At 38.7% G+C, this 26,668-nt stretch overlaps 1 protein-coding gene across 2 annotated transcripts in view; it reads right to left on the minus strand.

The window, feature by feature from the left end:
- Positions 1-26,668, minus strand: part of LOC134791677 (extracellular serine/threonine protein CG31145) — a 155,630-nt gene that overhangs the window by 9,316 nt on the left and 119,646 nt on the right. For both annotated transcript variants that reach the window (XM_063762770.1, XM_063762769.1), the window contains exons 4-8: positions 19,943-20,179; positions 16,870-16,994; positions 15,005-15,083; positions 12,577-12,669; positions 8,146-8,389 (exon numbers count right to left, since the gene is read on the minus strand). In XM_063762770.1, the coding sequence (XP_063618840.1) occupies positions 8,146-8,389; positions 12,577-12,669; positions 15,005-15,083; positions 16,870-16,994; positions 19,943-20,179 (778 nt within the window). The remainder of the gene's footprint in view (positions 1-8,145; positions 8,390-12,576; positions 12,670-15,004; positions 15,084-16,869; positions 16,995-19,942; positions 20,180-26,668) is intronic.

Consider the following 26,668-nt stretch of genomic DNA (forward strand, 5'->3'; position numbering starts at 1 on the left):
TTTTATTGATTGTGATAAATCACAATCATAATCTTAAGATTATGATGATGATTATGATGATGTGATTAAGCACAAATGTTATATATCTTGTAATGAAAACATTGTTGCATGTTGTAAACAGTAAATGGTCGTGTAAACAGTAGGTCTTATAATTAATGAGTAAATATTATGTATCAATCAAATGGAACAAAACATGTTTGTTTGTTTTATGTAGGTAACGTCTATAAGCATGGCAATTGTAGTCAATAGAGTCAGCAAAATTAAATGAAGTTTATGGTTATGTCGCCGATGTCACATAGTCATTTTAAATGGATTGTTGAGATGTAGGCTTGTAGAGCCTCTTGCAACAGTCCTTAATTTAGCCGTGTACATTTTTCATCATGTCTACAATAATAATAGGCAAAAAATCTAAATGTAGAAAGAAATAAGATGTAACATAAAAAATACCCAAACACCAAACCAACGCGATTAGAAACAGTTGAATGGAAAATGATTACAGAGCGTGGACTTATTTACGGTAAGAATATCATTACGGCTCTAATACGTATCATTAGTTTTGAAATATGACGCGGCTTGATTTCTTGTTCTTATTGCGAATAAGTAGAACAAGAAATACCTAGATATATTCTACAGATACATGTTTGTTTCTAGGACTTATTGTGTTTAATATGTTATTTATATTGCATCGAGTTATCATAACATAATTAAATCTAATAATAGTCAGGCCCCTCTCTCCGGCTTGCCTTCATTGGCCGACTGGAGTGAGCACTGAGCAGGGGCTGCAGGACTCTCACAGTGAGAGTCTCACCTCTGGCTTGCCGTAATCGGCCGTCCAGAATGGGGTGTCAGAGCTAATATGTGGTATTATCTATGAAAAGGGACCTTATTGTCGATGGCGCTTACGACACTAACATCGATGAGCACTAAACGTAGTAGTTTAAAATTGGTGATTCTGGCCCATTTTAGTTATTTTGATTTCCAATTTAGCAATTAAGTTTCTTTGATTACCACCACCATATTTACAGACTTTTACAAGGATTTCATGCATTATTTTCTAGTATGTATAAGTCCTTGAACTACGTTATTGCTTGTCAGAAACACGACGGCTCATTATTTTCTCGATAGAATCTTAAGTTGAAAACATGCCTAACACTGTCTTTATTTCCTTATATTAGAAGTACTAGGACGAAAATGTATATGAAACTTACTTCAGTCGATAGCTTTTAAGTAAATCTTCATTATTGCTTGTCCTTTTATCGATACGTTAATTTTTTCATTCATCATTTGATGAATTCAACATTTTGCCTACTAAATTACACCCTACGCGGCAATACCTTGCGCCTATTCCTCACGCCAGTACGCCCGTGACCGCTGTCAGCGTCGGACCTGTGCTAGTTTAGCGGACGTTTCATAAAATGGGTAATCACAGTATAAATATGCAAATATGTTATACACACAATGTTTTTCAACATACTTACGAAGAAAAGCAAAATAATTCTTAAATACGGTGACATTTCAGACATTCGTCCGTCATATTGTCATTTTATAACAAGTTGGGCAGCAAAGGCACACACCCATCTAACCAATCCGGAATTCAGTCACGATTGATAAATTGTGTAAACATATTTTAAAAGGCTATAAAATTAATCAAATTGAATAATTTAGACTGGTCACATTTTTGTAAAAATCGATTTCTACTGGCAAAACATATTACTTTTTGGCAACCGGGTTTTTTAACCTAATTAGACCCCGCTGAATCCGAATTTGCCGGTTGCTTGATCGAATTCTTGACTGGAAGTGAGATATGTGATATTAATATGTGATATTATTTAGTTTTTCGTAAATAACTCGTAAACGGTGGCCAATATAAAAAAAATGAACTAATAATCTACACAAAATTTTCAATAAAAAAGATTCAGTACATTTTTAGCAGGGATCAATATTTAAAAAGATAATAAAGAGGGAAAGTTAATTATAATAAATTCTAAGGTTCCTTGTTTTTATTTTTTCGTTAATAATTTGAAAAGTATGACTCATAGCAAAAACAAATCTTACACATAAATCATCATCATCATCATCATCTCAGCCATAAGACGTCCACTGCTGAACATAGGCCTCCCCCTTGGACCTCCATACGTGCCGGTTGGAAGCGACCCGCATCCAGCGTCTTCCGGCGACCTTAACAAGATCGTCTGTCCATCTTGTGGGTGGACGTCCTACGCTGCGCTTGCTAGTCCGTGGTCTCTACTCGAGCACATTTCGACCCCATCGGCCATCTTCTCTGCGTGCAATGTGGCCTGCCCATTGCCACTTCAGCTTGCTAATCCGGTGGGCTATGTCGGTGACTTTAGTTCGTCTACGGATCTCTTAATTTCTGATTCGATCACGTAGAGAAACTCCGAGCATAGCCCTCTCCATAGCTCGTTGAGCGACTTTGAGTTTTGAGATGAGGCCGGTAGTGAAAGACCACGTTTCGGAGCCGTAAGTCATCACTGGTAACACACATTGATTAAAGACTTTCGTCTTGAGGCACTGAGGTATGTCGGACGAAAAGACATTACGTAGTTTCCCGAACGCTGCCCAACCGAGTTGGATTCGGCGGTTGACCTCTTTCTCGAAGTTGGACCTACCTAATTGGACTACTTGTCCTAGGTAGATGTACGAGTCAACAACTTCGAGTACCGAGTTCCCAACAGAGACTGGGATGGGCACAACATTGGCATTTGACATAAGTTTCGTCTTGTCCATGTTCATTTTCAAGCCCACCCGTTGTGAAACTCGGTTGAGGTCATCGAGCATCATGCTGAGTTCCTCCATCGACTTTGCCATGACTACGATATCGTCGGCAAACCGAAGGTGAGTGATGTATTCGCCGTTGATGTTGATGCCAAGTCCTTCCCATTCCAGGAGCTTGAAGGCGTCTTCCATTACGGCAGTAAACAGTTTCGGAGAGATAACGTCTCCCTGCCTTACGCCTCTTTGCAATGGAATCGCCCTCGTGCTCTGCTCCTGTACTCGGACCGACATGGTGGCGTTATTATACAAACACTTCAACACTTCGATGTACCGATAGTCAATATGGCATCGCTGAAGAGACAAGCACCGCCCATGTTTCCACCGAATCGAAGGCTTTCTCATAGTCCACAAACGCTAAGCATAATGGCAAGTTATACTCTTCGGTCTTCTGTATAACTTGCAGCAGCGTATGGATGTGGTCTATGGTACTATAGCCTTTTCGGAAACCGGCTTGTTCGGGAGGCAGGAAGTCATCAAGTCTGTGTTCGAGACGGTTCGTGATGACCCTTGAAAACAGCTTATAGACATGGCTCAGAAGCGGGATGGGTCTGTAGTTCTTCAATAGGTTGTTATCACCTTTTTTGAAGAACAACACCACCTCGCCTCTATTCCATGTTTCAGGCGTTATACCCTCGGACAAGGCGGAATTAAAGAGCTTCTGGAGGACTTTAAGTACCGGTGTTCCACCCGCTCTCAGAAGCTCTGAAGTGATTTCGTCTTTGCCCGGCGCCTTGTTGTTCTTAAGCTGCTTCAGGGCCATCCTAATCTCGTACAGACTGATGTCCGGGATATCTTCGGTATAATGTCGGGACAGCTTGGCTCTTGGACCTCCTACCAAGCTGTCAACGGGCTTTGCGATCGAAGTGTATAACTGTCCATAGAACCTCTCGATCTCACCTAAAACCTCCGCTTTGCTCGACGCTATGCTGCCATCTTCCCGTTTCAGCTTTGTCAGCTGGCTTTGCCCAATAGACCCTTGCTTTGCTTGCGTTGCTTTGTCCTTTGCGAACACTTTGGAGCCTTGGTTTCGCTCAATAGTCTCTTTAATACGGTTAGTATTAAAGAGACGCAGATCATGTCGCAAGGACTTAGATATACGTCTATTGAGCTGCCTATATGACTCCGCGTCATCGGGAGACTGCAACTGTAGCGAGCGTCGTTCAGCCATGAGGTTTAAGGTTTGCTCGGTCAATTTCTGAGGTCTATCTTTACGGCGGGGTCTAAAAAACTTAGACCCTACTGTGTGGACAGTTTCCACTAGCCCGTCGTTGATTTCGTCCACTGAAGCCAAGTTCTCTAGGCAAGCAAAGCGGTTAGAGAGCTCGAGTTGAAAGCTTTCGGGGTTTTGAACATGGGCTCGAGTAGGTCGGAGCGTAGACTTCATCAGGCTGGACCTTTCAAGTTTAATATTGATATTCAGTGTGCCTCTTACGATTCGGTGATCACTACCGGTCTTTACCCTGTTGATCACACATAAATAATAAACATAAAATTTCCTACAAGAAACATGTAGAACAGTTTTCGCTAGGATCAATATTTAAAAAGACAAAGCAGCCGGTAAGTTAATTACAATCAATTTTAAAGTCCCTTTTTAGTTTTTTGTAAATAACTCGTAAACGGTGTCCCATAGCAAAATAGGTTTTATGAATAAATAATCTACATAAAATTTCCTGCAAAAAACATCTGAACACTTTTCTCTAGGATCAATATTTAAAACGATATTAAAGGAAGAAAGTTCATTACAATCAATTCACATGTCACTTTTTTTAGTTTTTAGGGTCCCGTACCTCAAAAGGAAAAAACCGGGCAAGTGCGAGTCGGACTCGCGCACGAAGGGTTCCGTACCATAATGCAAAAAAAAAAAACAAAAAAAAAGCAAAAAAAAAACGGTCACCCATCCAAATACTGACCACTCCCGACGTTGCTTAACTTTGGTCAAAAATCACGTTTGTTGTATGGGAGTCCCATTTAAATCTTTATTTTATTCTGTTTTTAGTATTTGTTGTTATAGCGGCAACAGAAATACATCATCTGTGAAAATTTCAACTGTCTAGCTATCACGGTTCGTGAGATACAGCCTGGTGACAGACGGACGGACGGACAGCGAAGTCTTAGTAATAGGGTCCCGTTTTACCCTTTGGGTACGGAACCCTAAAAACGGAACCCTTATAGGATCACTCGTGCGACTGTCTGTCTGTCTGTCCGTCTGTCACAGCCCATTTTCTTCAAAAGTACTGGACCAATTAAGTTGAAATTTGGTACACACATGTAAATTCGTGACCCAAAGACGGACATCTTACGTAAACAAATGAATTTTAAACATGGAGGCCACTTTTTAGCCAAGGGGGGTTAGTTAACATTAAGAACCTATTTTGCTATGCGCCACCGTTTACGAGTCATTTACGAAAAACTTAAAATAGGGACCTGGAAATTGATTATAATTAACTTACCCCCTTTAATACCTCATTAAATATTGATCGTAGCGAAAAAGTGTACAAAACCTTTTTTGTGGACAATTTTATGTTCAATATTTACGTATAATATTTTTTACAACTGCCCCCGTTGCAACCGTTTACGAGTTATTTACGAAAAAAAAGCGACCTGTGAAATGAATGTGATTAACTTTCTTCCTTTAATATCGTTTTAAATATGGATCCTAGAGAAAAGTGTTCAGATGTTTTTTGCAGAAAATTTTATGGAGATTATTTATTCATAAAAACCTATTGTGCTATGGGACACCGTTTACGAGTTATTTACAAAAAACTAAAAAGGGACTTTAAAATTGATTATAATTGACTTACCGGATGCTTTGTCTTTTTAAATATTGATCCTAGCGAAAAGTGTTCTGCATGTTTCTTGTAGGAAATTTTATGTTTATTATTTGTGTAAAATTTGTTTTTGCTATGAGTCATACTTTTCAAATTATTAACGAAAAAATAAAAACAAGGAACCTTAGAATTTATTATAATTAACTTTCCCTCTTTATTATCTTTTTAAATATTGATCCCTGCTAAAAATGTACTAAATCTTTTTTTATTGAAAATGTTGTGTCGATTATTAACGTTTAACATTTTTTTTATATTGGCCACCGTTTACGAGTTATTTACGAAAAACTAAAAAAAGAGACCTTCAAAAATTGATTATAATTAACTTTCCCACCTTAATATCTCTTTGAATATTGATCCTAGCGAACAATTGTACGGAATCTTTCTTGTAGGCAATTTTATGCAGATTACTTATGTTTAAGAAAATTTTTGCTATGCGCCACCGTTTAAGAGTTATTTACGAAAAACTAAAAAAAAGGGACCTTTAATATCAACTATCTCACTTCCAGTCAAGAATTCGATCAATCAACCGGCAATTTCGGATTCAGCGGGGTCTAATTAGGTTAAAAAACCCGGTTGCCCGGTTAATATGTTTTGCCAGTCGAAATCGATTTTTACAAAAACATGATCAGTCAAGTATACACTCATATTGTATACATATAATTAATAATTATTTAGGTACACTCACCGACCTCACCGTCTTACCTACCATTTTTAGGGTTCCCTACCCAAAGGGTAAAACGGAACCCTATTAGTAAGACTCCGCTGTCCGTCCGTTCGTCCGTCCGTCTGTCAGCAGGCTGTATCTCACGAACCGTGATAGCTAGACAGTTGAAATTTTCACAGATGATGTATTTCTGTTGCCGCTATAACAACAAATACTAAAAAGTACGGAACCCTCGGTGGGCTCAGTGGGCGAGTCCGACTCGCGCTTGTCCGGTTTTTAATTTCATTAAGTACTCATCAAAATTCGAATTTACTAATAAATCTTTTTCAATATTAATTGCCGAACTAAAAATCCCGGAACTGACGATTCAGAATACCGATGTCATCAGAATAAGGACGTAGACGTGCTGCGCGGGAATGGTGCGGTGCGCCGCGCGGGGCGCCCGCCTGCCCGTTCTACCACTCGTCTGCTTCACCCCCTTGAAAACGTAAAACTCGAGTATAAGAGCGCCTTAAATATTCTATACACTTTTTCGCTAGGATCAATCTTCTTCTCCTTCAACCTAGCGTTTTAGCTAAGCGTCCGGTCTTCAGCATCCTCTGGTGTGAGTAGATTTTAAGTAGATTACTTATGTATCAGAACATTTTTTGGTACAGGCCACCGTTTACGAGTTATTTACAAAAAATATTAACAATTGATCATATTTAACTTTTTACCTTAAATATTTTTTTAAATACTGATCCTAGCGAAAAAGTGTAGAGAATATTTAATATAGACAATTTTACGCAGATTACTTATGTATCAGAACATTTTTGCTACAGGTCACCGTTTACGAGTTATTTATAAAAAACTACAAAGGGACCTTTAAACCCGATGACTGATAAGTTCATCAGCGTCACATAACTTAAATTGACCTCCGCATTGGATAGACAGCAACATTGAATGTTCCAGTAATCAAAGAAACTTAATTGCTAAATTGGAAATCAAAATAACTAAACTGGGCCAGAATCCCCAATTTTAAACTACTACGTTTTGTGCTCATCGATGTTAGTGTCGTAAGCGCCATCGACAATAAGGTCCCTTTTCATAGATAATACCACATATATGCCTAAGACGCGAGTTGGCACAGTGGCTGTTTACAGCGGCGTTGTTATAGCGGCAACGGTTCCATGTTCGATTCGATGAGATACAGCCTGGTGACAGACAGACGGACAGTGCAGTCTTAGTAATAGGTACCGTTTTTACCTTTTGGGTACGGAACCCTAAAAAGGTATTATCACCTTCTTTATGTCAATATTACGTGTTAGTTGCACGTTATCGTAGGTAAGTCCTATTTCCACGTTGCACGCTCATTACTTATTACGTTGTGCGGTTGGCGTCGATAATCTAAATTGTAAACCTCAAGACTCTAAACATAGATAGTTATTCTTAATTGGGGCTTTTTTCTATCAATAATACAACTTTAAAATTATAGCAGCTATAAAGGCTGAACTGTATGAATTATTTTAACGTAGTATTTAATAATTTTATGCAAGTACAAGGACTGGACCAGAAATACATAGTTCGACAACGATCAGAAAACTTTCAGATAACTCGAACAATGTAAGACTCATCTCGGGATCGGAACTCGTGTCGGGATTCTCACAATATTGCAGTAGCACCTATGAGCATTTTCCAAAAAAGCAGAACTTGTTCACTCGCAACAGGTGTCATAAGTACATTCTGTTCAGCTAATTCGGACAATGGAAGAAACACAGCGAAACTTCCCTTCAACATGTTGGGTTTTCAAATGGCGTATCCCGTGTCGCAGTTATATGAACAGTTAAGCAGAAGTTTTGCTGATTACAAGTAACATACCTTTCGTTCAGCTAAGTCGGATGAGGGAAGGAACGCAGCGAAGCTTCCCTCCAACATGTCGGGATTCCCACAAATGGCGTGCCCAGTGTCGCAATAGTACGAGCACTTTCCGTGGAAACAGAAGTTGTTCGCCGGCGAGACGAAGAATGTCTTCAAAATGTCACCCTCGGTGACATCGTAGATCTCTGTAGTCATGTTTAGGACGCGCCCGACTACTGGCATCGCACGTCGAAATCCCAGTATCCTAAGTCAATAAACTAATTAAAATTGAGCTTATGGTTATTAAATATTAATATTAGGGTTTAGAAATTTTAAATAAGTTGGCAAACAAGTAACAGATCCGGGTGCGTACCAACTGATAAAAACACCCCCTATAAGTAGGTACTCGTTATGTAAATACAGCCTTAATACATTTTGTTATTCTTCGGGATGCAAGGTGAACGCCCTTGTGTTTTCAGATTATACATAGGTAACACTGAAAGTTTTTAGAAAGAAAAAAAGACTCTTTATAGCTAGCTCGTTTATGTACTTTTTTGGGGTATATTATGCTATTCGGTTGTCATTTGTATTTCAGAATTGCAGGCAATTTCAAAATTGTATGTCGAAATTTTGATTTGACCCCAGATATTTTCCGTGTCATAATATTGTACGAGTTATGTTGTAACTCTTATTGGCTTCAGTTATATTTTATATACGAGTACGACTGTTTATTTACACATACTCGTGAAATTCCAAATTTAATGACTTCTGTACATGCTTCTGTAGTTGATGTAGTGGATGATCGTAGAAAAGTATGTCATTCAACAGCGACGTCAAAAGTTAACATCGTACTTGCGTGGTTAATCGAAAAGACTGATAAGTGTTTTTGGCATCTCTCAGTATTCCTATGACACCAGAAAAAAAAATCTTACATAGGTAACTATTTACCTACGCGTAAAAAACTTTAATCTCGACGGGTACCTCATGACTTTCATACAAAATTTGTACGCCTCAATCAAAATACTTAAGTTAAATCAGCCATTAAAATACTACAGTTTTCTCTATTCTAAAACCTTTCAGTTTATCCCTCATATTTATGTACAACAAACTTCAGATAATAAGTAATAAATATTAATGAAAACTTAAGATATATAGATGGTCAAGCAAATCTTGTCAGTAGAAAAAGGCGCGAAATTCAAATTTTCTATGAGACGATATCCCTTCGCGCCTACATTTTTCAAATTTGCCGCCTTTTTCTACTGACAAGATCTGCTTGACCAAGTATAGCTCTACCTATATCATTATATGCTCCTGGCTGGCTTCCCTTTATCTTGCATAATATCGATTGTCCGAAATACACTTCACATAGCAGGTTTCGCAGAAACATTTTTAACCGAATGATACATTTGCATAATTGTATAATTAGCATAACTGTCATGTCGCATAACATTCATTTGGCCGAATTTTGAATAGCAGAATACTAATATCGTCGATTTTACATACGTAGAATTGTATGTAGCATAAATTACGTTTCACCGAATTTCTTATGGCATATTGCTCATATTGCAGACTTGAATTTCGCAGAATGTTATGCAGCAGAATAAAAGTTCTGCTGAAATTGTTACCGCATAATACTCATGTCGCTGACTGAACCTACATAAAAGGAATTGCTGCCAGAACTATAGGTTAGGTTAGGTTAGAACTGCGACCCCTACACAAAAGAAATTGTTTCCAGAACTGTAGGTTAGGTTAGAACTGCGACCCCTACATAAAAGGAATTGCTGCCAGAACTATAGGTTAGGTTAGAACTGCAACCCCTACACAAAAGAAATTGTTTCCAGAACTGTAGGTTAGGTTAGAACTGCGACCCCTACACAAAAGAAATTGTTTCCAAAACTGTAGGTTAGGTTAGGTTAGAACTGCGACCCCTACACAAAAGGAACTGCTTCCAGAACTGTAGGTTAGGTTAGGTTAGGTTAGAACTGCGACCCCTACACAAAAGGAACTGCTTCCAGAACTGTAGGTTAGGTTAGGTTAGAACTGCGACTCCTACACAAAAGGAACTGCTTCCAGAACTGTAGGTTAGGTTAGGTTAGAACTGCGACCCCTACACAAAAGGAATTGCTGCCAGAAGTGTAGGTTAGGTTAGAACTGCGACCCCTACTCAATAGGAACTGTTGGAGAAGGTGTTCATTGGTGGAGTAGGATACGGAAATATTATTCTCATCAACACTATGCCAATGAATTATTCTGCCTAAGGAAATTGTGCGAAAAGACAGTATGCCAAGTAAATATTATGCGACGCAATTTTTGGCAAAACAATTATTCGATTATAGGATTATTCTTTAAATTGACATTATGCCATTGTATTATTCAGCTTTACAAAATTGTGCGAAACAACAGTATGCCATGAAACTTATGCAAAATATAATTCTGCGAAATGATGATTCTGCCAAGGGTTGCTATGCGAAAGTAATACAGTGAAACCTGGTTAATTGGCACCTGGATAAATGGAAAACCTCAATAATTGCAACCAAAAGTCCGGTCCCGGTCCCTTGAGACCAAAAGGCCTCTATAATTGAAAGTTTGGAACCTCTATAATTGCAATTTAGATTTTAGTGCTTTTCGTAATTTTGCCTCTGTAATTGACCACATCGCAACTAAGACCTCTATAATTGACACTGTGCTAAAAAAATCCGTTATTTTTGCTTTTCTTTTTACCTCTATTATTGAAACGAGTCTTACTTATTACCTCTGTAATTGGAATAATGTAGTTGTAGACAGCAGAAACAATATTTTAATAGCAATGATCATTTTATTTATATCTTCATCCAGAATTCAATTTATTTATTGGGTATCTATCACAGCCTGTAGTAGGTGAAATAGTTTTGATTTAATCAAAAACAAAGTATGCTTTTTACATTCTAATAAGACTTTCTTCTACAATTCAAGGGAATTTTTAAACCCAAATGATTAATAAGATAATAAAGTAGTAATTAATGTAGTGCAAAAGTACAAGTATAGACAGAAGCAATATATAGAACAGAAACCCAGAATTTAAGCGTGTAAATCTACTTTCAATGGTTATTTGCACCTCCATAAAAGAAATTTGTCAGAACGCAACCTCTATTAATGAAAACCTCTATAATTGACACAACGATTTCTTGAACCTCGTTAATTGACACGACCTGCTTAAATGAAAAACCTGGTTAATTGACAAAAAATGGCCGGTCCCTTGAGATTGCAATTATCCAGGTTCCACTGTATATGACAATAAATTTTATGCAACATATTAGTAATCCCTCCTGGCTGTTGGTGTGTAGGTGTAGGTACCTAGTATTTATTATTTATTACCGGCTCTAGGATTAAGATAGCCCGTGGGTACTAGATTACAGCCAAGGCTAACAACACTTAGAGGCGTATTCAGAAACCTAAAATCTGATACCAATTTGATTTCAATATCATTGCCTCACGTTGGCACTCGTGTAGTGCGATACTGTTATGCAGTGATATTTTCCGTTTCTGAATAAGTCTACTCGTGTTATCTGTTAAGTTTATAATCGATTAATCGGACACGTGATATTTCCACTTGATTAAAGTGCGGGTACTTGATAATGTCATTATAGTAATTATCGGTCAACGTCGCTTTAAATAAATACAGGATTTTTACACATTTCACTAGATGAAATAGGTACAAAATTATTTCGGTACGTTAACATATATTAGTATAATAAAAAACCGGCCAAGTTCGAGTCGGACTCGCGTTCCAAGGGTTCCGTACATTACCCAATTTTTAACAATGTGTTTTTATATGTGAAACGCGAGTGACTTTAAAAAACCCGTAGGGGTCGGATCAAAAACTAAGTAATTAGTCCGACTCACGCTTGACTGCATATTTCTAATAGGGTTTCTTGTCATCTATGGATAAAGAACTATTTAGTATATGTTTTTCAAGATTTTAGACCCAGTAGTTTAGGAGATAAAGGGAATGATAATTTTTTGTCTATTTTCTTAAATAACTTCTAAACTATTTTAAAATTACAAAAAAATATAATTGGGATTTTCAAAATGAGCTTTGCTATCGTAATAATCCTATAAGGGTTCCGTTTTTTTCCTTTTGAGGTACGGAACCCTAAAAAACATTTAATAGATTTGCAAGACCGAAGTAATATAAAATAAGCAAATTTAATTGACTTTGAATTACCTACTGTTATTTCAGCAGTAATTAGTATCCAGCACTATTATGACATGAACTATCGGCCCTATTCGAACTTTAAGATACGTCAGCTAATAGATCTAGAAACGATATGGATTAGATATGTCAGTGTCAAATGTGACGTTTCTTCAAACAAAAACGCCACTTTTGACACTGATGACACATCTAATCCATATCGTTTCTAGGTCTATTAATTGACGTATCTTAAAGTTCGAATACATAGGGCAGTAACTCACCGGTCTAGATGGAATGCGGCGATTTCAGCGTTGTGTCTTTCGTAGTCGGAAAAATAAAAATGATTGGGCAACGTCTGCACATCTCTCGCGAATCTGTGGACCAAAAACAGTTTAGTTTAAATATAATAAAATCTTAAATTAAATTAATAAAATCATAAATTAATACAATAAAATATAATAAAAACTTTAATTAGGAGCATTCACCAGGCTGTCCCGTACAAACGCATTTTATTTCCAGTGTTGCGACTTTTTTTTCGGCATTTAAAGCAAGCGATAATTTTTCTGTGCATATTTTTGACCATTTGTCATAGAAAAGGAAACTCTTATACCTGAATATCATCAGAAAATTCGCGTTTGTACGGGACACACGGTAGACAATTTCATGGAATGCTCCATTATAATTAAACTAATCCTTGAAATAATATTAAAGTGCGTTCCATTCCGCTAATATATATGTTGATCTGTGGGTTAGCAATCTAGACCCAACGAGTATGAAATTATCCGGATTTGGATCCAGATCAGACGTATCTTCCGTACAATTTGAAGCTGTATAACAAATCCTTCTAAAGGCACGTGCATGTTAAGAATGGTTTTACTCTAACAGCTAAAACAATAAAACCGGTGTAAGTAAAATGTACGTGTTTTATCGTTGTATCATACTACTAGTTACTCGAATTATATTAGTAAGTACTATACCTACACATTCATTGAATTCATATTGAATCTAATGAGGTGTAAACGGGTCTTTTCTTTCGTTGAAACGAGAACTTTAATTACCAATAGTCAATACAATAACCTACTTAACCAATTTCAATATCGAGGTACGAAAAGTTGGTAAAATTCAATGTTAGGTACATTATAATATGGGCGACGACCAACCGAACGCTTTGCGAAACCAGATAAAAATGATTTTGAATTGATTATTAAGTTCTCATCTTGCAGATGTTTAAGCACTCGGGTTCGGAGCTGAGGAGGAAACGATAAAGCGATGGAGCGATAGCGCACGGACTCGGCTCTTGTCTCGACGAACACGAGTGCAGTAATCGTTGGTTATTTCATCTTTAACATTATTATCGTCATAATCTGCCGGATACTAGAAATATTGTCGTAACGACTAATGAAAACAGGACAGTGACGGTTCTCGAGTATCGTATATGACGTATAGTCTAATTCTTTAACAAGCCATGCAGCTCAAGCAATATAACGGTAAGATGGCTTTAAATTTATCTCAGTTGTAGAATTATTAGCATAGGCTGTTTAGGTACCTGAGCAGTGGTTTTTTTTTTCTATAATTTCGAGAAGTGTTATATTTATACCTCAACCCTTCAAGGAGTTACAAACGAAGCCTAAGATATATCCACAAACTATTCTTGACAACTGATGAGATGAACATGGACTTAAATTAATATTTAAATGTGTAGCTTTAAAATTATAATTCTTGAAATAAACCTTGAACAAAATATCTTAATTCTGCTAACATAGTAATTTAAACAGTTTGACTATTCAGTCGAAAATGGGTTGGTCAAATCGGGCATACGGATTAGCATAATCTTAGAGACAGCTAAAAATAGCGAACGGTAGGGTTAACTATCGGCTGTCGCGTAATCTATCGTCCCCGAGTGAATTGTAGTACGGTCTCTAAGGCCTCTTGATATGTCGTCGGGGCATCCCCTCGAGTCCATAATTTACCTAGCAAAGCTACGGACCCCTTAGAAAAGTAACCTGAGAGTTACGTGCGGACGTACATAATCTACCGATATCTATATCCTATCTCTCGGCCACTTATTTTTCGGACGTCTCTCCCAATTCCAATCCCTTTCCCAATTTTTGCAAAAAGGAATATAGTAACAAAGTAAAGTGCTGAGACGTCTGACACGCGATATGCACCTCCTATAGGAATTTCACGCAATCCCCCAGAGTGGATTTTTGGATGTTCCTTTTGTTTTATTTGTCGCAGCGAAAATTGACTTCTTTGGCCTTTCTGAACTTTACTATTATTTGTAAAATAATATTGGATTAGGTTTACTCACTCAATTTTCGAAATGTGAAAGAACTTATGGGAAGGAAACTCTCTGAAAGTCCTTTGTGAATCGAACAATATACACAACATCGCGAACTCGTAGCTTGCCTCAGTTTAATAGTAGTTGTAGTGGAGAAGTTGTAGGACAAGCCGCTAAGCCGGTCGCGTGAAAGAAGTGTGGAAGTTTTGTGAATGGAACCGACGCATAACACTCGAACACGGCTGTGTCACCTTCTCGGATCCGGAAGAACTTTGCCAAGTTTCCGCAAATCGCTCGCGTGGACCTTGCACGAGTACTCGAAACTACAGCTCTCGAAGAAAACTTGTTTACCGAACAACGCGCTTAAAGCCGCTTGGGGTGGCCTGAAACGTTTCTCAACATGATAAGAAGAAATCAATATACCTCACCTCATTGGTTTGAAGAGCGCTTGAATACCGTAGGGATAGTCAATAATGAGCTTCAACTGGGTCCCTCCTTCTTTTTGCTCTGTCGAAGATAAAATTAATTATTGAAAACGTAGCTGGGTATTTATTTGATCGAAAATAATCTCTCTTTGTAGACGGAGATTTTGAAGGGTTTTCTACCTGAATTTGAAAACAAACGGTAAACTATGAAATAAAGTCTCTAACAATGAAATCCAATTAACTGGTTTAAATATTTAAGTCCAATTTGAAGTAAAGGGCGAGATTGTTGTGGTACTATTGTCCGCCGGACCGCTAACCCCACAACTGATTGCAAATCCGACTTCATTTAATATACATACGGCTCTCTGTTTGGACCCGCCCCACACAGAAGTTGCCCATTGTTCTTAAATATACATACGTACGTACAAATATACAAATATCAATTATAATGAAGTATAATCAATTAAATCAATCACAAATATTAAGACCCATTCATGGAAGCAAAATACGTATCAAAGAATATAAAGACGTCTAGAAAAGGCTTATTTCAATTATGGACTCTTTAAATCAAGACTGAAGAGAAACGGATTTAGTAATGAATTATAAAAGAGGCAAACTGAGCAAGCCCGGGCATTTAAATGTAACAAGCGTCGCTAAGGTCGCTATCCAAAATATGAATGTTTTATTAATTCCAATCGCCAAGAGCTTGCATAATTGATACCTTTAATTTTGTACAGTACATACCTAAATACTACCACTACCTACGTTAATCGAATTATACATAATAATATGTTGTGTAAAGTCTATCTTTACAAACAGACGTATTTCTTTGTGTCTATATGGTACAAAGAAGGCTTAATAAAAAGAAATACTTGTTTTCAATATATACCTATACACTCCTACTTACTTGCTGCTGCGCAAGAAGGTGTTAGTGGGTCCCATCTCGTAGATATCACGAATAACTGATATACAGATGAGAAATAAATAAAAACATATAGTCTATATTATACTGGCGATCCGCCCCAGCTTCGCACGTGTTACACAAAACCTTAACAAATTATACACCTAAACCTCCCTCAAGAATCATTCAATTGATAGATGAGAATCGCATGAAAATCCGTTCAGCAGTTTTTGAATTTATCGCGAACATACATACACACAAACAGACGAATGCGGCGGGGGACTTTGTTTTATAAGGTGTAGTGATACCTGGGACGCTCGGTAGGGCGGAGGCCGATCGTACGTCCCAGGTATCGCTGGGGCGATGCGGTTGAAGCGGACTTGCGCGATCTCCATGGCGATAACGGGAGATGGCACAGGATCGAGACAACTGGCGTGTACTCGTGTCGGAGGCCAAGACTCATTTTGGGTCGCTGCGCCATTAAGAGCCAACGGGAGTGGTCATTTCTCCATACAAACGTACTCCTCGTTTTCCTCCGTGGTTTTTGAAGCTAGAGCAATGATTTTTTCAACACAGATTAATATTGTCAATATCTGTGTCGGACCGTTTTGCTTTTTTTGATATTTTTGATTTTTAAGACGGCCAAAATGGCCTAATTGACTATGCCGCAATGAGAGGCGTGGCATTCAAAAGTGATATCAATTAGCCAAAAAAGCAAAACGGTCCGACACAGATAATTTCATAATCATTTAGATTTCCAAATTTGGTTACGATTGGTTAAGTTTTGGAGGAGGAAACAGAGGAGTACGAAACCTCGATTTTTGAGATTTTTACGCAGGATTTTTCGCCTTGTCCTTATCGCACTACTTTTAGGTGCCGCTTCCGTTAGCGAGACAGGTATATTTACCTAAAATATTTAAAACTCAGCTCCTGTTTCGTCTTAAGTAAGTAAGTAAGTGAGACGTACCGGCATGTAGCACAGGCAGCGTGACCATATCCTTAACAACGGCATCGACGAGCGGCTCGCCTTCTTCGTAGAGCTCGTGCTGCGCTATCCGCAGCTGGAATTTTTCCAAGTTGGACGCGTTCACGCTGTAACAATATATAAACATGTATTGATTTCATTATTTAGATTATATGAACCAATAGGCTGATATAATCAAACAGATAAATAGTATCTCAATTTCAGATTGACGATGGCATTAATTTATCGTCAAGCTCAAATCTGGCCTTTGCTTTTTAAAATTTATTATTATAAAGCACTTAAGGTATAGTAGGTATTTTCCGACGAAGATACGCTCCACTATAATCTATGTTTTGAATACAAATACTCAGTAACAAGTAAATATTCAAGAAGTCGCTAATACAACTTAGTTAGCGACTATACTTATGTAGTTATCAAAACACTTTTTTTTATATAATTTTTTTAAAAAGGGGTTTTGTCACGCAGTGACGATGTCATCCCCGTAATAAGATCTAACAGTTAGAGTAATAATGATATATATAGTAGCGAAGTATTACCTACACCACTACATCACATTTAAGTATAGATTGCACATCATCCTGGCCTCGTCTGATAGTGGCGATGCCAGGGCATCAAAACACTTAAAGTGCAGTAATTCAAATAACGTGACACTTTGACACTATGTGTAAACACAATCAATTCCATGCATAAATGCAAGAATCCGCTATGTATGACAAACTGCGTAAATCAGAAGTCGCTCTCTCATTGAATATCCAATCGGTCTCGAAAAATGGAGCAAAATGTAAAGCGGCTGGTTGAGAAAACATCACGGCTACTTTGCAGTGTTGGCGCATATTAGTAAACCTGGCCGTTAATGTCGAGATTTACATGGAAGATTTTCCGATGGCGGCGTTGGTTTTGGCTGCGTGGAACACATAAGTGGACGTGATTCGCCTGCGAGCGCGAGGTGCGAGACTCCAGGCGACGCGGAGCGCCCGTCGCTGAATACTAAGGAGCCTACGTGTAACGTTCTCGATTTGTGGCATGCTCCGATAACCTGCATTTAGAAATCAAGCCGGCAGCTACCTACTCTAAAATTTATTGACTCTCTTTTTGGTGAGAATTGTACCGGCATCAGGTGGGAATTCTAAAAGCTCGATTGTCCCGCTCGGACAAATGGACGTAAGGAATACTAAATGACCAACACTGCCCGCTCCATTAGAATAACGTTCGAGCTTTCACTGTCCATTTACGGAAATAAGGATTCTCCGTTATAGTTTCAGTGCATGTGACATTTACACAGGATAAGCTAGCAATTTCGTAAAGAGTGTACCAAATTAATCAGTATCAAGCCGACCCTTTCTTATATGAGACATGAAATTTTGGGCATAAGAGGGCCCCTCATATCGCAAGCAGCGTTTCAGCCAGCCATCATGCATTCATTCCATTTAGTTTTATTGTCCGAGACCCGCGCCTATCGCGGCCCGCCCTGTAACAGGATTTTAAATAAGATTTCTTTCAGAGGTTGCGAAATTTGCCTTGTGAGATAAAGAAAGGTCGCGTTGTCTGATCCTTACGGAATCGGCATGTCACCGGAGTATGATATGATCCAAACTTTATAACCACGTGTTTAGTGATTGAAACTCGTTTGATTCTGGGGCAAACATGTAATATTCCTTTCATCTTTTCACAATGCTCCTATGAGATTTGGCCTAATATTTACTTTGGTGGAATTACTACCTACGTGGGCCGCCAGAGGCCGGCCGCGACCAACTTGTTTGATTTTAATGCATACTTCAGCACTAAGCGCAGGCATTTCCAATGAATAAAGCTCTCGTTTTAGAGGAGCCGGAACCAGAATTTTGACAGCGTAACATTTATTCGTGATTGAGCTAGGTTTTTGGCCCGTAGTTAATACAAAAATACCACGCGATAGTAAAATTTATACGTCACAGATCCTAAAATAACAGTGATAAAGAAATCGGTAAGACATAAATCATAGTATAAGCGTAGGTGTTGGGCATGTACACACGCGTAAGTTTATGGCCGCGGTAGTTCAAGACACGCAAATGGAGCATCAGCACAGTTTCTGAGGCTGTGTTTACCGAAGACCGTCCCCGGCGCGATATTCGTATTATTAAACTTTAATTGCAGCAATAGCGAACTAACTAATTTAATTTGGGGACTTGCAGAGCGCTACATAAATTGTACTTGTGGATGTCAACTGTCGAGAACTTGGAGAAATTTTCCTTGTAATGTCCTTTTAGCGTCGTTTTTACCCGGAGTAATTTTAATTAATATTAACCGTTCCTGTTATTACGTATTTACATTGTGCGTTAACATTTTGTGAAATGTACCTACAGGCGACATTAAGACATTCTTTGGGAGCATCAATTGTGTTGTACAGTCACCTGCAATAATATGTTACACAACGAAGGCTGCAAAAATATCTGACAAGATCTTATTTGTAGAGCCATAAGCGCGTGTCACATATTTTTGCGGCCTTCGTAGAGTAACATATCATTGCAGGTGACTGTACCTATTACAGCTAGCTGAGGCTTGATTACCGCTCGCCCAGATATTTGATTTTATTCGTGTTATGTAAAATCACTTGATAATTTTCGTTACTGATAGGTATTATAAATATATTATGATTCAATGTAAACTAACCTGACTGCAGCATATCATCTAAGTCCTGCCGCCCAAGCTCTGCGTTATCTTAGATTCTATGATAAAGCAGGGCTTGGGCGGTTTTTTTTTTTTTAAAGACACCATATTTGTAAAGCATTTCGACGCGTCTTGAATCCTATAAGTTATCCATTTCCTTCCTAATCAAGTTTTTTCGCTTTTAAGGTCCCTACGCTATTGAATTGCACAACGGGACTTAATCGCGTATTTAAGTTTTAAGATACGCGATCAAGTCCCGTTGTGCAATTTAATAATGTTTAAAAATCGTAAAAGTTTAAATCAGTGTCCCTATTACGATAGTCCATTTCTGCATTAGTGATGTTGAATCTGCTGTGTGGATGCTTATGCTAACCTAACGTTACATATCTTACTAAAATGCAAGCCTCACCTAGGTTCCAAGTCTTCCATCTCCCCTATGGTCGGGTTCTCGGGCCGCAGCACATTGAGGTCCTTCTGCGGCGGTATGACGACCGCATGGTTGTGGGCTCCTAGGCGCTGCGAGTCGACGATGCGCTGGAGATCCTCGTATTTGTCGGCGGGCGGCACCGGCGTCCGCGGCTCGGCGTCGGCGCCGCTGCCGCTCGTCTCGCTCGGCTCGTACTCTCGGGAACTATTGCTGCCATTACTGTGAAATAAGTTGTAGATAAGTATGACGCTTACTCATAACTAACTAAAATTAATACATCGCATTACACTATTAAGTTACCTACGTTTTAGAACATAGAGGTCATAGAGCTATCAGGGTATTGAAATATCAATTTGAATCCTATAAAAGCAGAGAAAAGTATTTAACGCAATTCGAAACACGTTTTTGATGAACGTAGCACTCTACACTACTAACAATATGCTTGATACTAAAATTTTAAACGAAAGAACTAAATAGTACCTACCTATCTAGTAAATATGATTAGATTTTCCAGGGATGCAGGTCACATTGGGTTCAAATTCTCGAAGCAAGTAGTTTTTCATTCAATTATAATTAGATTTCCATTACACACTACACTATTGTTAGGTACTACCTATTTTAATGAAAATACGAACTATTGCGTACAATAAATCTTGAAGTCGCTGGTGTTTTGTAACCAAAACTGGATTAAATCGTGGGCGGTTTGGCGAGTTACTTAAGAGCGCTCTTACAAGAAAAGTCGAAATAATGCAAAATTGATGATACTAGTCGACGAAATTCAGGACTTTGCGCTCATTATTAGAAACAATGAGTACTTGTTCCAGTAAAAGCGTCTTCTTATCTTTATAAATATCGTTGAAAATATTAGAAAAAGGACTTATTAAATTAGTAATGATTTTTTTTCTGATGGTCGTTTCCGAAAAACCCCGTGAAGCACTGAATGGCGAGCTCTTATTTGGAAATGTTGAGAATTTTACTCTGCTAAACCTAGCTATTTTGTATTACTAATACCCTGTACTTTAGGCATATCAAACTATATTTTCCTACATACCTTTAAGAAAGAGAAAATCAAAGTAAAACGAACTCGATTTTCTCTCCGAAACAAGTGTCAATTCCTACGAAAATCTACTTAATATCGAAGTCATTTTCATACTCAAGCAATCTGCAACGTTTGCTTATACTGTTGGTATACATTAGTGTTTATGAAATTCTACTATAATTTTTTGGCAATTTTTTGAAAACTACTCTATATTACCGATGACGCGCGCTGCGCCAGCTCAGTGCCGCGGCAGAGCTTGTAGAGGCAGGACGTGTGTCGGTCGGCTCCGCACATTTTCAACGGCGACGACGAGGTTTTTTATCATTGTGTGCGGCGGGCGCCGTGTAAAACGCTATACTGTGTGCGTGTAAACCGCAACGAGAGACTTTGATCCTAGCACTGTTTTTATAGTATTATAATTTATAATGGTACAGTTTAATAAACTACCGGACAGGATTAAAAATATTTGAAACGACCTGACATTCTATATGTATTTATTTGACTCAAGATAGTACTCAGGGTCTGATGATGGAGCCGGAAGGTGGTCACCGGTACCAATCAACCATGCAACTAAACCACTTCGTGTTTAGGCTCGTTTTATTCATCTCAACAAGATCTTTGACACAAGATAGTACTCAGGGTCTGATGATGGAGCCGGAAGGTGGTCACCGGTACCAATCAACCATGCAACTAAACCACTTCGTGTTTGGGCTCGTTTGATTCGGCTCAACAAGATCTTTGACTTAAGATAGTACTCAGGGTCTGATGATGGAGCCGGAAGGTGGTCACCAGTACCAATCAACAATGCAACTAAACCACTTCGTGTTTAGGCTCGTTTTATTCGTCTCAACAAGATCTTTGACTTAAGATAGTACTCAGGGTCTGATGATGGAGCCGGAAGGTGGTCACCGGTACCAATCAACCATGCAACTAAACCACTTCGTGTTTGGGCTCGTTTGATTCGTCTCAACAAGATCTTTGGCACAAGATAATACTCAGGGTCTGATGATGGAGCCGGAAGGTGGTCACCGGTACCAATCAACCATGCAACTAAACCACTTCGTGTTTAGGCTCGTTTGATTCGTCTCAACAAGATCTTTGACACAAGATAGTACTCAGGGTCTGATGATGGAGCCGGCAGGTGGTCACCGGTACCAATCAACCATGCCACTAAACCACTTCGTGTTTAGGCTCGTTTTATTCGTTTCTATAAGATCTTTGACACAAGATAGTACTCAGGGTCTGATGTTGGAGCCGGAAGGTGGTCACCGGTACCAATCAATCATGCAACTAAACCACTTCGTGTTTAGGCTCGTTTGATTCGTCTCAACAAGACCTTAGACACAAGATAGTACTCAGGATCTGATGATGGAGCTGGAAGGTGGCCACGGGTACCAGTCTACCATGTAACTGAACCACTTCGTGTTTGGGCTCGTTTGATTTGTCGCAACAAGATCTTTGACACAAGGTAGTACTGAGGGTTTGATGATGGATCCGGAAGGTGGTGACCGGTACCAATCAACCATGCAACTAAACCACTTCGTGTTTGGCTTCGTTCGATTCGTCGCAACAAAATCTTTGACACAAGTTAGTACTCAGGGTCTGATGATGGAGCTGGACTGTGGCCACGGGTACCAGTCTACCATGTAACTGAACCACTTCGTGTTTGGGCTCGTTTGATTTGTCGCAACAAGATCTTTGACACAAGGTAGTACTGAGGGTCTGATGATGGATCCGGAAGGTGGTCACCGGTACCAATCAACCATGCGACTAAACCACTTCGTGTTTGGCTTCGTTCGATTCGTCGCAACAAGATCTTTGACACAAGTTAGTACTCAGGGTCTGATGATGGAGCTGGACTGTGGCCACGGGTACCAGTCTACCATGTAACTGAACCACTTCGTGTTTGGGCTCGTTTGATTCCTCGCAATAAGATGTTTGAGACAAGATACTACTCAGGGTCTGATGATGGAGCTGATGATGATTGACAGGTACCCGTCGCCACCTTCGCGCTCCATCATCAGACCCTGAGTACTACCTTGTGTCAAAGATCTTGTTGAGATGAATAAAACGTGCCTAAACACGAAATGGTTTAGTTGCATGGTTGATTGGTACCGGTGACCACCTTCCGGCTCCAACATCAGACCCTGAGTACTATCTTGTGTCAAAGATCTTGTTGAAACGAATAAAACGAGCCTAAACACGAAGTGGTTTAGTTGCATGGTTGATTGGTACCGGTGACCACCTTCCAGCTCCATCATCAGACTCTGAGTATCACCTAGTGTCAAAGATCTTGTTGAGACGAATCAAACGATCCTAAACACGATGTGGTTTAGTTGCATGGTTGATTGGTAATGGTACCTTCCAGCTCCATCATCAGACCCTGAGTACTGTCTTGTCTCAAAGATCTTGTTGAGACGAATCAAACGAGCCCAAACACGAAGTTGTTTAGTTACATGATAGACTGGTACCCGTGGCCACCTTCCAGCTCCATCATCAGACCCTGTGTATCTTCAGTGTCAAAGATCTTGTTGAGACGAATCAAACGAGCCTAATCATGTTACTACATGGTTGATTGGTATCCGTGACCACCTTAATCATCATCAGATCCTCAGTACCAGTTCGTTTTTAAACCCTCGTTGATACAAACTTTACAACCTATAGGTACCAAATGCAATGACGAAACATGTAAATAAGCGAGTAGGTACCTATAATTTCTTTCGAGTAATATACCTTCATAAGTACGAGTATGGGGCTATTCATAAATTACGTCGTTTCAAATGGGAGGAGTGGGGGGGGGGGGGGGGGGGTCTGGACATCGGATGATGGTAACATGACGTAGGAGGAAACAGATTCATCCGAAGCTTGATTTTTGGATGATTTGAGGGGTGGGGGGGGTCAAAAATCGTCAAAAATAGATGACGTAATTTATGAACAGCCCCTATGTACATTTGCACTGCATTTAGTATTTTCGTACTTACCAAATAACAGTTTTAGAACTTTAAAAGTTAAGTTAAGTTAGTGTTGTTATGGTTGATTTCAATATGCTTCGCGAAGGATCAAGAATGTTTAATCCATCATTGTAGTGCGAGTGTGGTAGAAGGGATCGGCGTACTGAGCTCGCACGGCCTGCCGCAGCGCGTAAAATACCTAAACTCGCTCAACGCCGAAATGTAATAGCGCTCTTAACTCAACACCTGCCAGGATCCGCGTTACAACAACAGCGGTCTAGCTGCTGCTTTCTGGCTTAAGACGGTAGTTGACCATTGAACTTTTTAAACAAAAAGATAGGTACCTAGACTACCTAGTTAATATTTCACTACGCCTGTTCGTAAAGAATACAAAAGGGAAAATTACAATATGTAGGTACGCTCTTCTCTTTGCTCTTTTCTGTGTTGCCCTTAAGTTACAAATCAAATAGACTACTTTGCGTAATGTAAAACTTAAATAAGAATTCGTCGTCCACTATCCTCTTTAGCATTGTCTAAAACCAAGGACGACGTCAAAAATATAATTAATTTTTTATGTGTTATAAAGAAGATTTATTTATTCTCATACTCGTACTTTTCTGTTACCTATAGGGTTTGCACGACGGATCCGAAATGTATGGGAATATCCGCGGATCCGGATCCAGATCCGGATAATTTCATATATTTCGGATCCGGATTGCAAACCCTAGTTACCTATAAAGCCGAAGGTACTATAAGTACGTGACTCAATATACGTTTTACCGGTCTCCTATGAAATACCTACCTACAATATTATTATTTTTTATCAACCTTCGATCCTAATATAAGTAGGTACCTACTTCTATAACTTTTTTATAAAAAACGTAAATAGGTTGAATAGATAAATGGGTTGATTCTGTAGCGTTAAATGAAATTGATGAAATTACATAGCGGCACTACTTTGAAAAAAACTCGTATCTATTTCTGTCAATCAAAAGAAAAAGGTGGTATCTATGTATGGGATGCATACAGAGTTACTGCCTTTCAACTTTGAGTAGCAGTGTGAGATACGAGTTTTCTTTCAAAGTAGTGACGATAGGTAACATCTACATCTACGTACTTACCAGTCAATAAACTGCTGTTTCTTAGTGTGACTTTTCAATGGGAATAAAATATTTTTAATGCCTGGTAAAATATCTTTATCAATACTCTCTTGAAGAATATAAAACAATAGATAATGACCAAATTCGTTATGAATAGAGAAGAAGATAAACATATTATCAGGAAAATACGCAGAGTAAAATTAATTAAATGTTAAGGGAACCATTATTAAGAACCTCTAGTACAATTTTATAAATATCAGGAAAATACACAAGAGTTAATTTAATTAAATGTAAAGTGAACCAATGTTAAGAGTCTTTAGTACAATTTTATAATGCGATTATCTATTGTTTTAATTACCTTTGTCTATTTTCGTTATTACAATAACAATAACAAGTTATCAACTTATCAGTGATTTTATATAATTGATATTTTCTGGAGAGTCGGGATGAATAGGTTAAAAGGTCCTTTGTGCCTTCATTTTCAATAACAGCATTAGCTTGGATTATTCCAAACACTTACAAAACCTTAGCCAAACCAGTAAAGTATGATCTCCTAAACCTAAGATAAAGTTATTAGCAGAACCCTAAGTAATAGGCTTTAAGGCGGTTTGTTCGGTAAGCTTTGGAAATACACTGGTCCGTGGTGGGTGGAAAAGTGTTTGTTCAAACCAATTTGAACGTCAACATGTTGCAGTAGATTGTTCCACAGTGCGTGGGTAATATTGGCTACAATATTTACGAATCAATCAAATAATTCACCATCTAGCTATTCGTAAAAATACAATTGCACTTTGATTTTTCAACTGCTTTTTCAATTGCTGTATAAGTTTTATCGGCCTATTATTTAAACGAAATAAACCATTTTTATTGCAGAGGATGTTTCATAAAATCACAGCTAGAATGGTTTTATTCATTTTCATGTACATATAATTATGCCTTCCCAGTCCCCGTAAACGCGGTAAGGGGCTGTCCATAAATTACGTCATCGATTTTTGACGATTTTTGACCCCCCCTAAAATGATGCTTCGAATAACCCCTTTTCCTCCTACGTCATGCTACCATCATCCAATGTTCAGACCCCCCCCCCCCCCTAATTTGAAATGACGTAATTTATGAATAGCCCCTAAAGAGGGGATGATTTCGTTTGGTTTATACCTATACTCGTAGGGCAAAGCTCTAAATAGTTACCAAGGTATTTAAAATAGATAAGGAACTTAAAAATATTTTTATAGAAATAACATTGTGACGGCAGGTAAATTGAGCATTACACCCGATATTTTTAGGCAGGTTATTTTACTTAAGATGATATTGAAATACATAACATACAAATATGTTCTTCCAAAGCCTGTGGTGTATTCACAGTTTTCTGTAAGGGTCTCCCCAGATATATCGACGCGCATTCGGCAAAAGCCGATAGGAAAAAGCTTTATGTCCACGCAATAAGAGCGAAAAAGTCGTCGTTCGGCTCGGCTCGCATCGGCCGGCGCCTGCCGACGTGTCGACGGCTTTTTCGCTCTTATTGCGTGGACATAAAGCTTTTTCCTATCGGCTTTTGCCGAATGCGCGTCGATATATCTGGGGAGACCCTAAGTTGAGAAACCTGCATTATGGATCTCTG

This window comes from Cydia splendana, chromosome 6 (assembly GCF_910591565.1).
Source record: "Cydia splendana chromosome 6, ilCydSple1.2, whole genome shotgun sequence".
In the NCBI taxonomy this organism is placed as follows: domain Eukaryota; kingdom Metazoa; phylum Arthropoda; class Insecta; order Lepidoptera; family Tortricidae; genus Cydia; species Cydia splendana.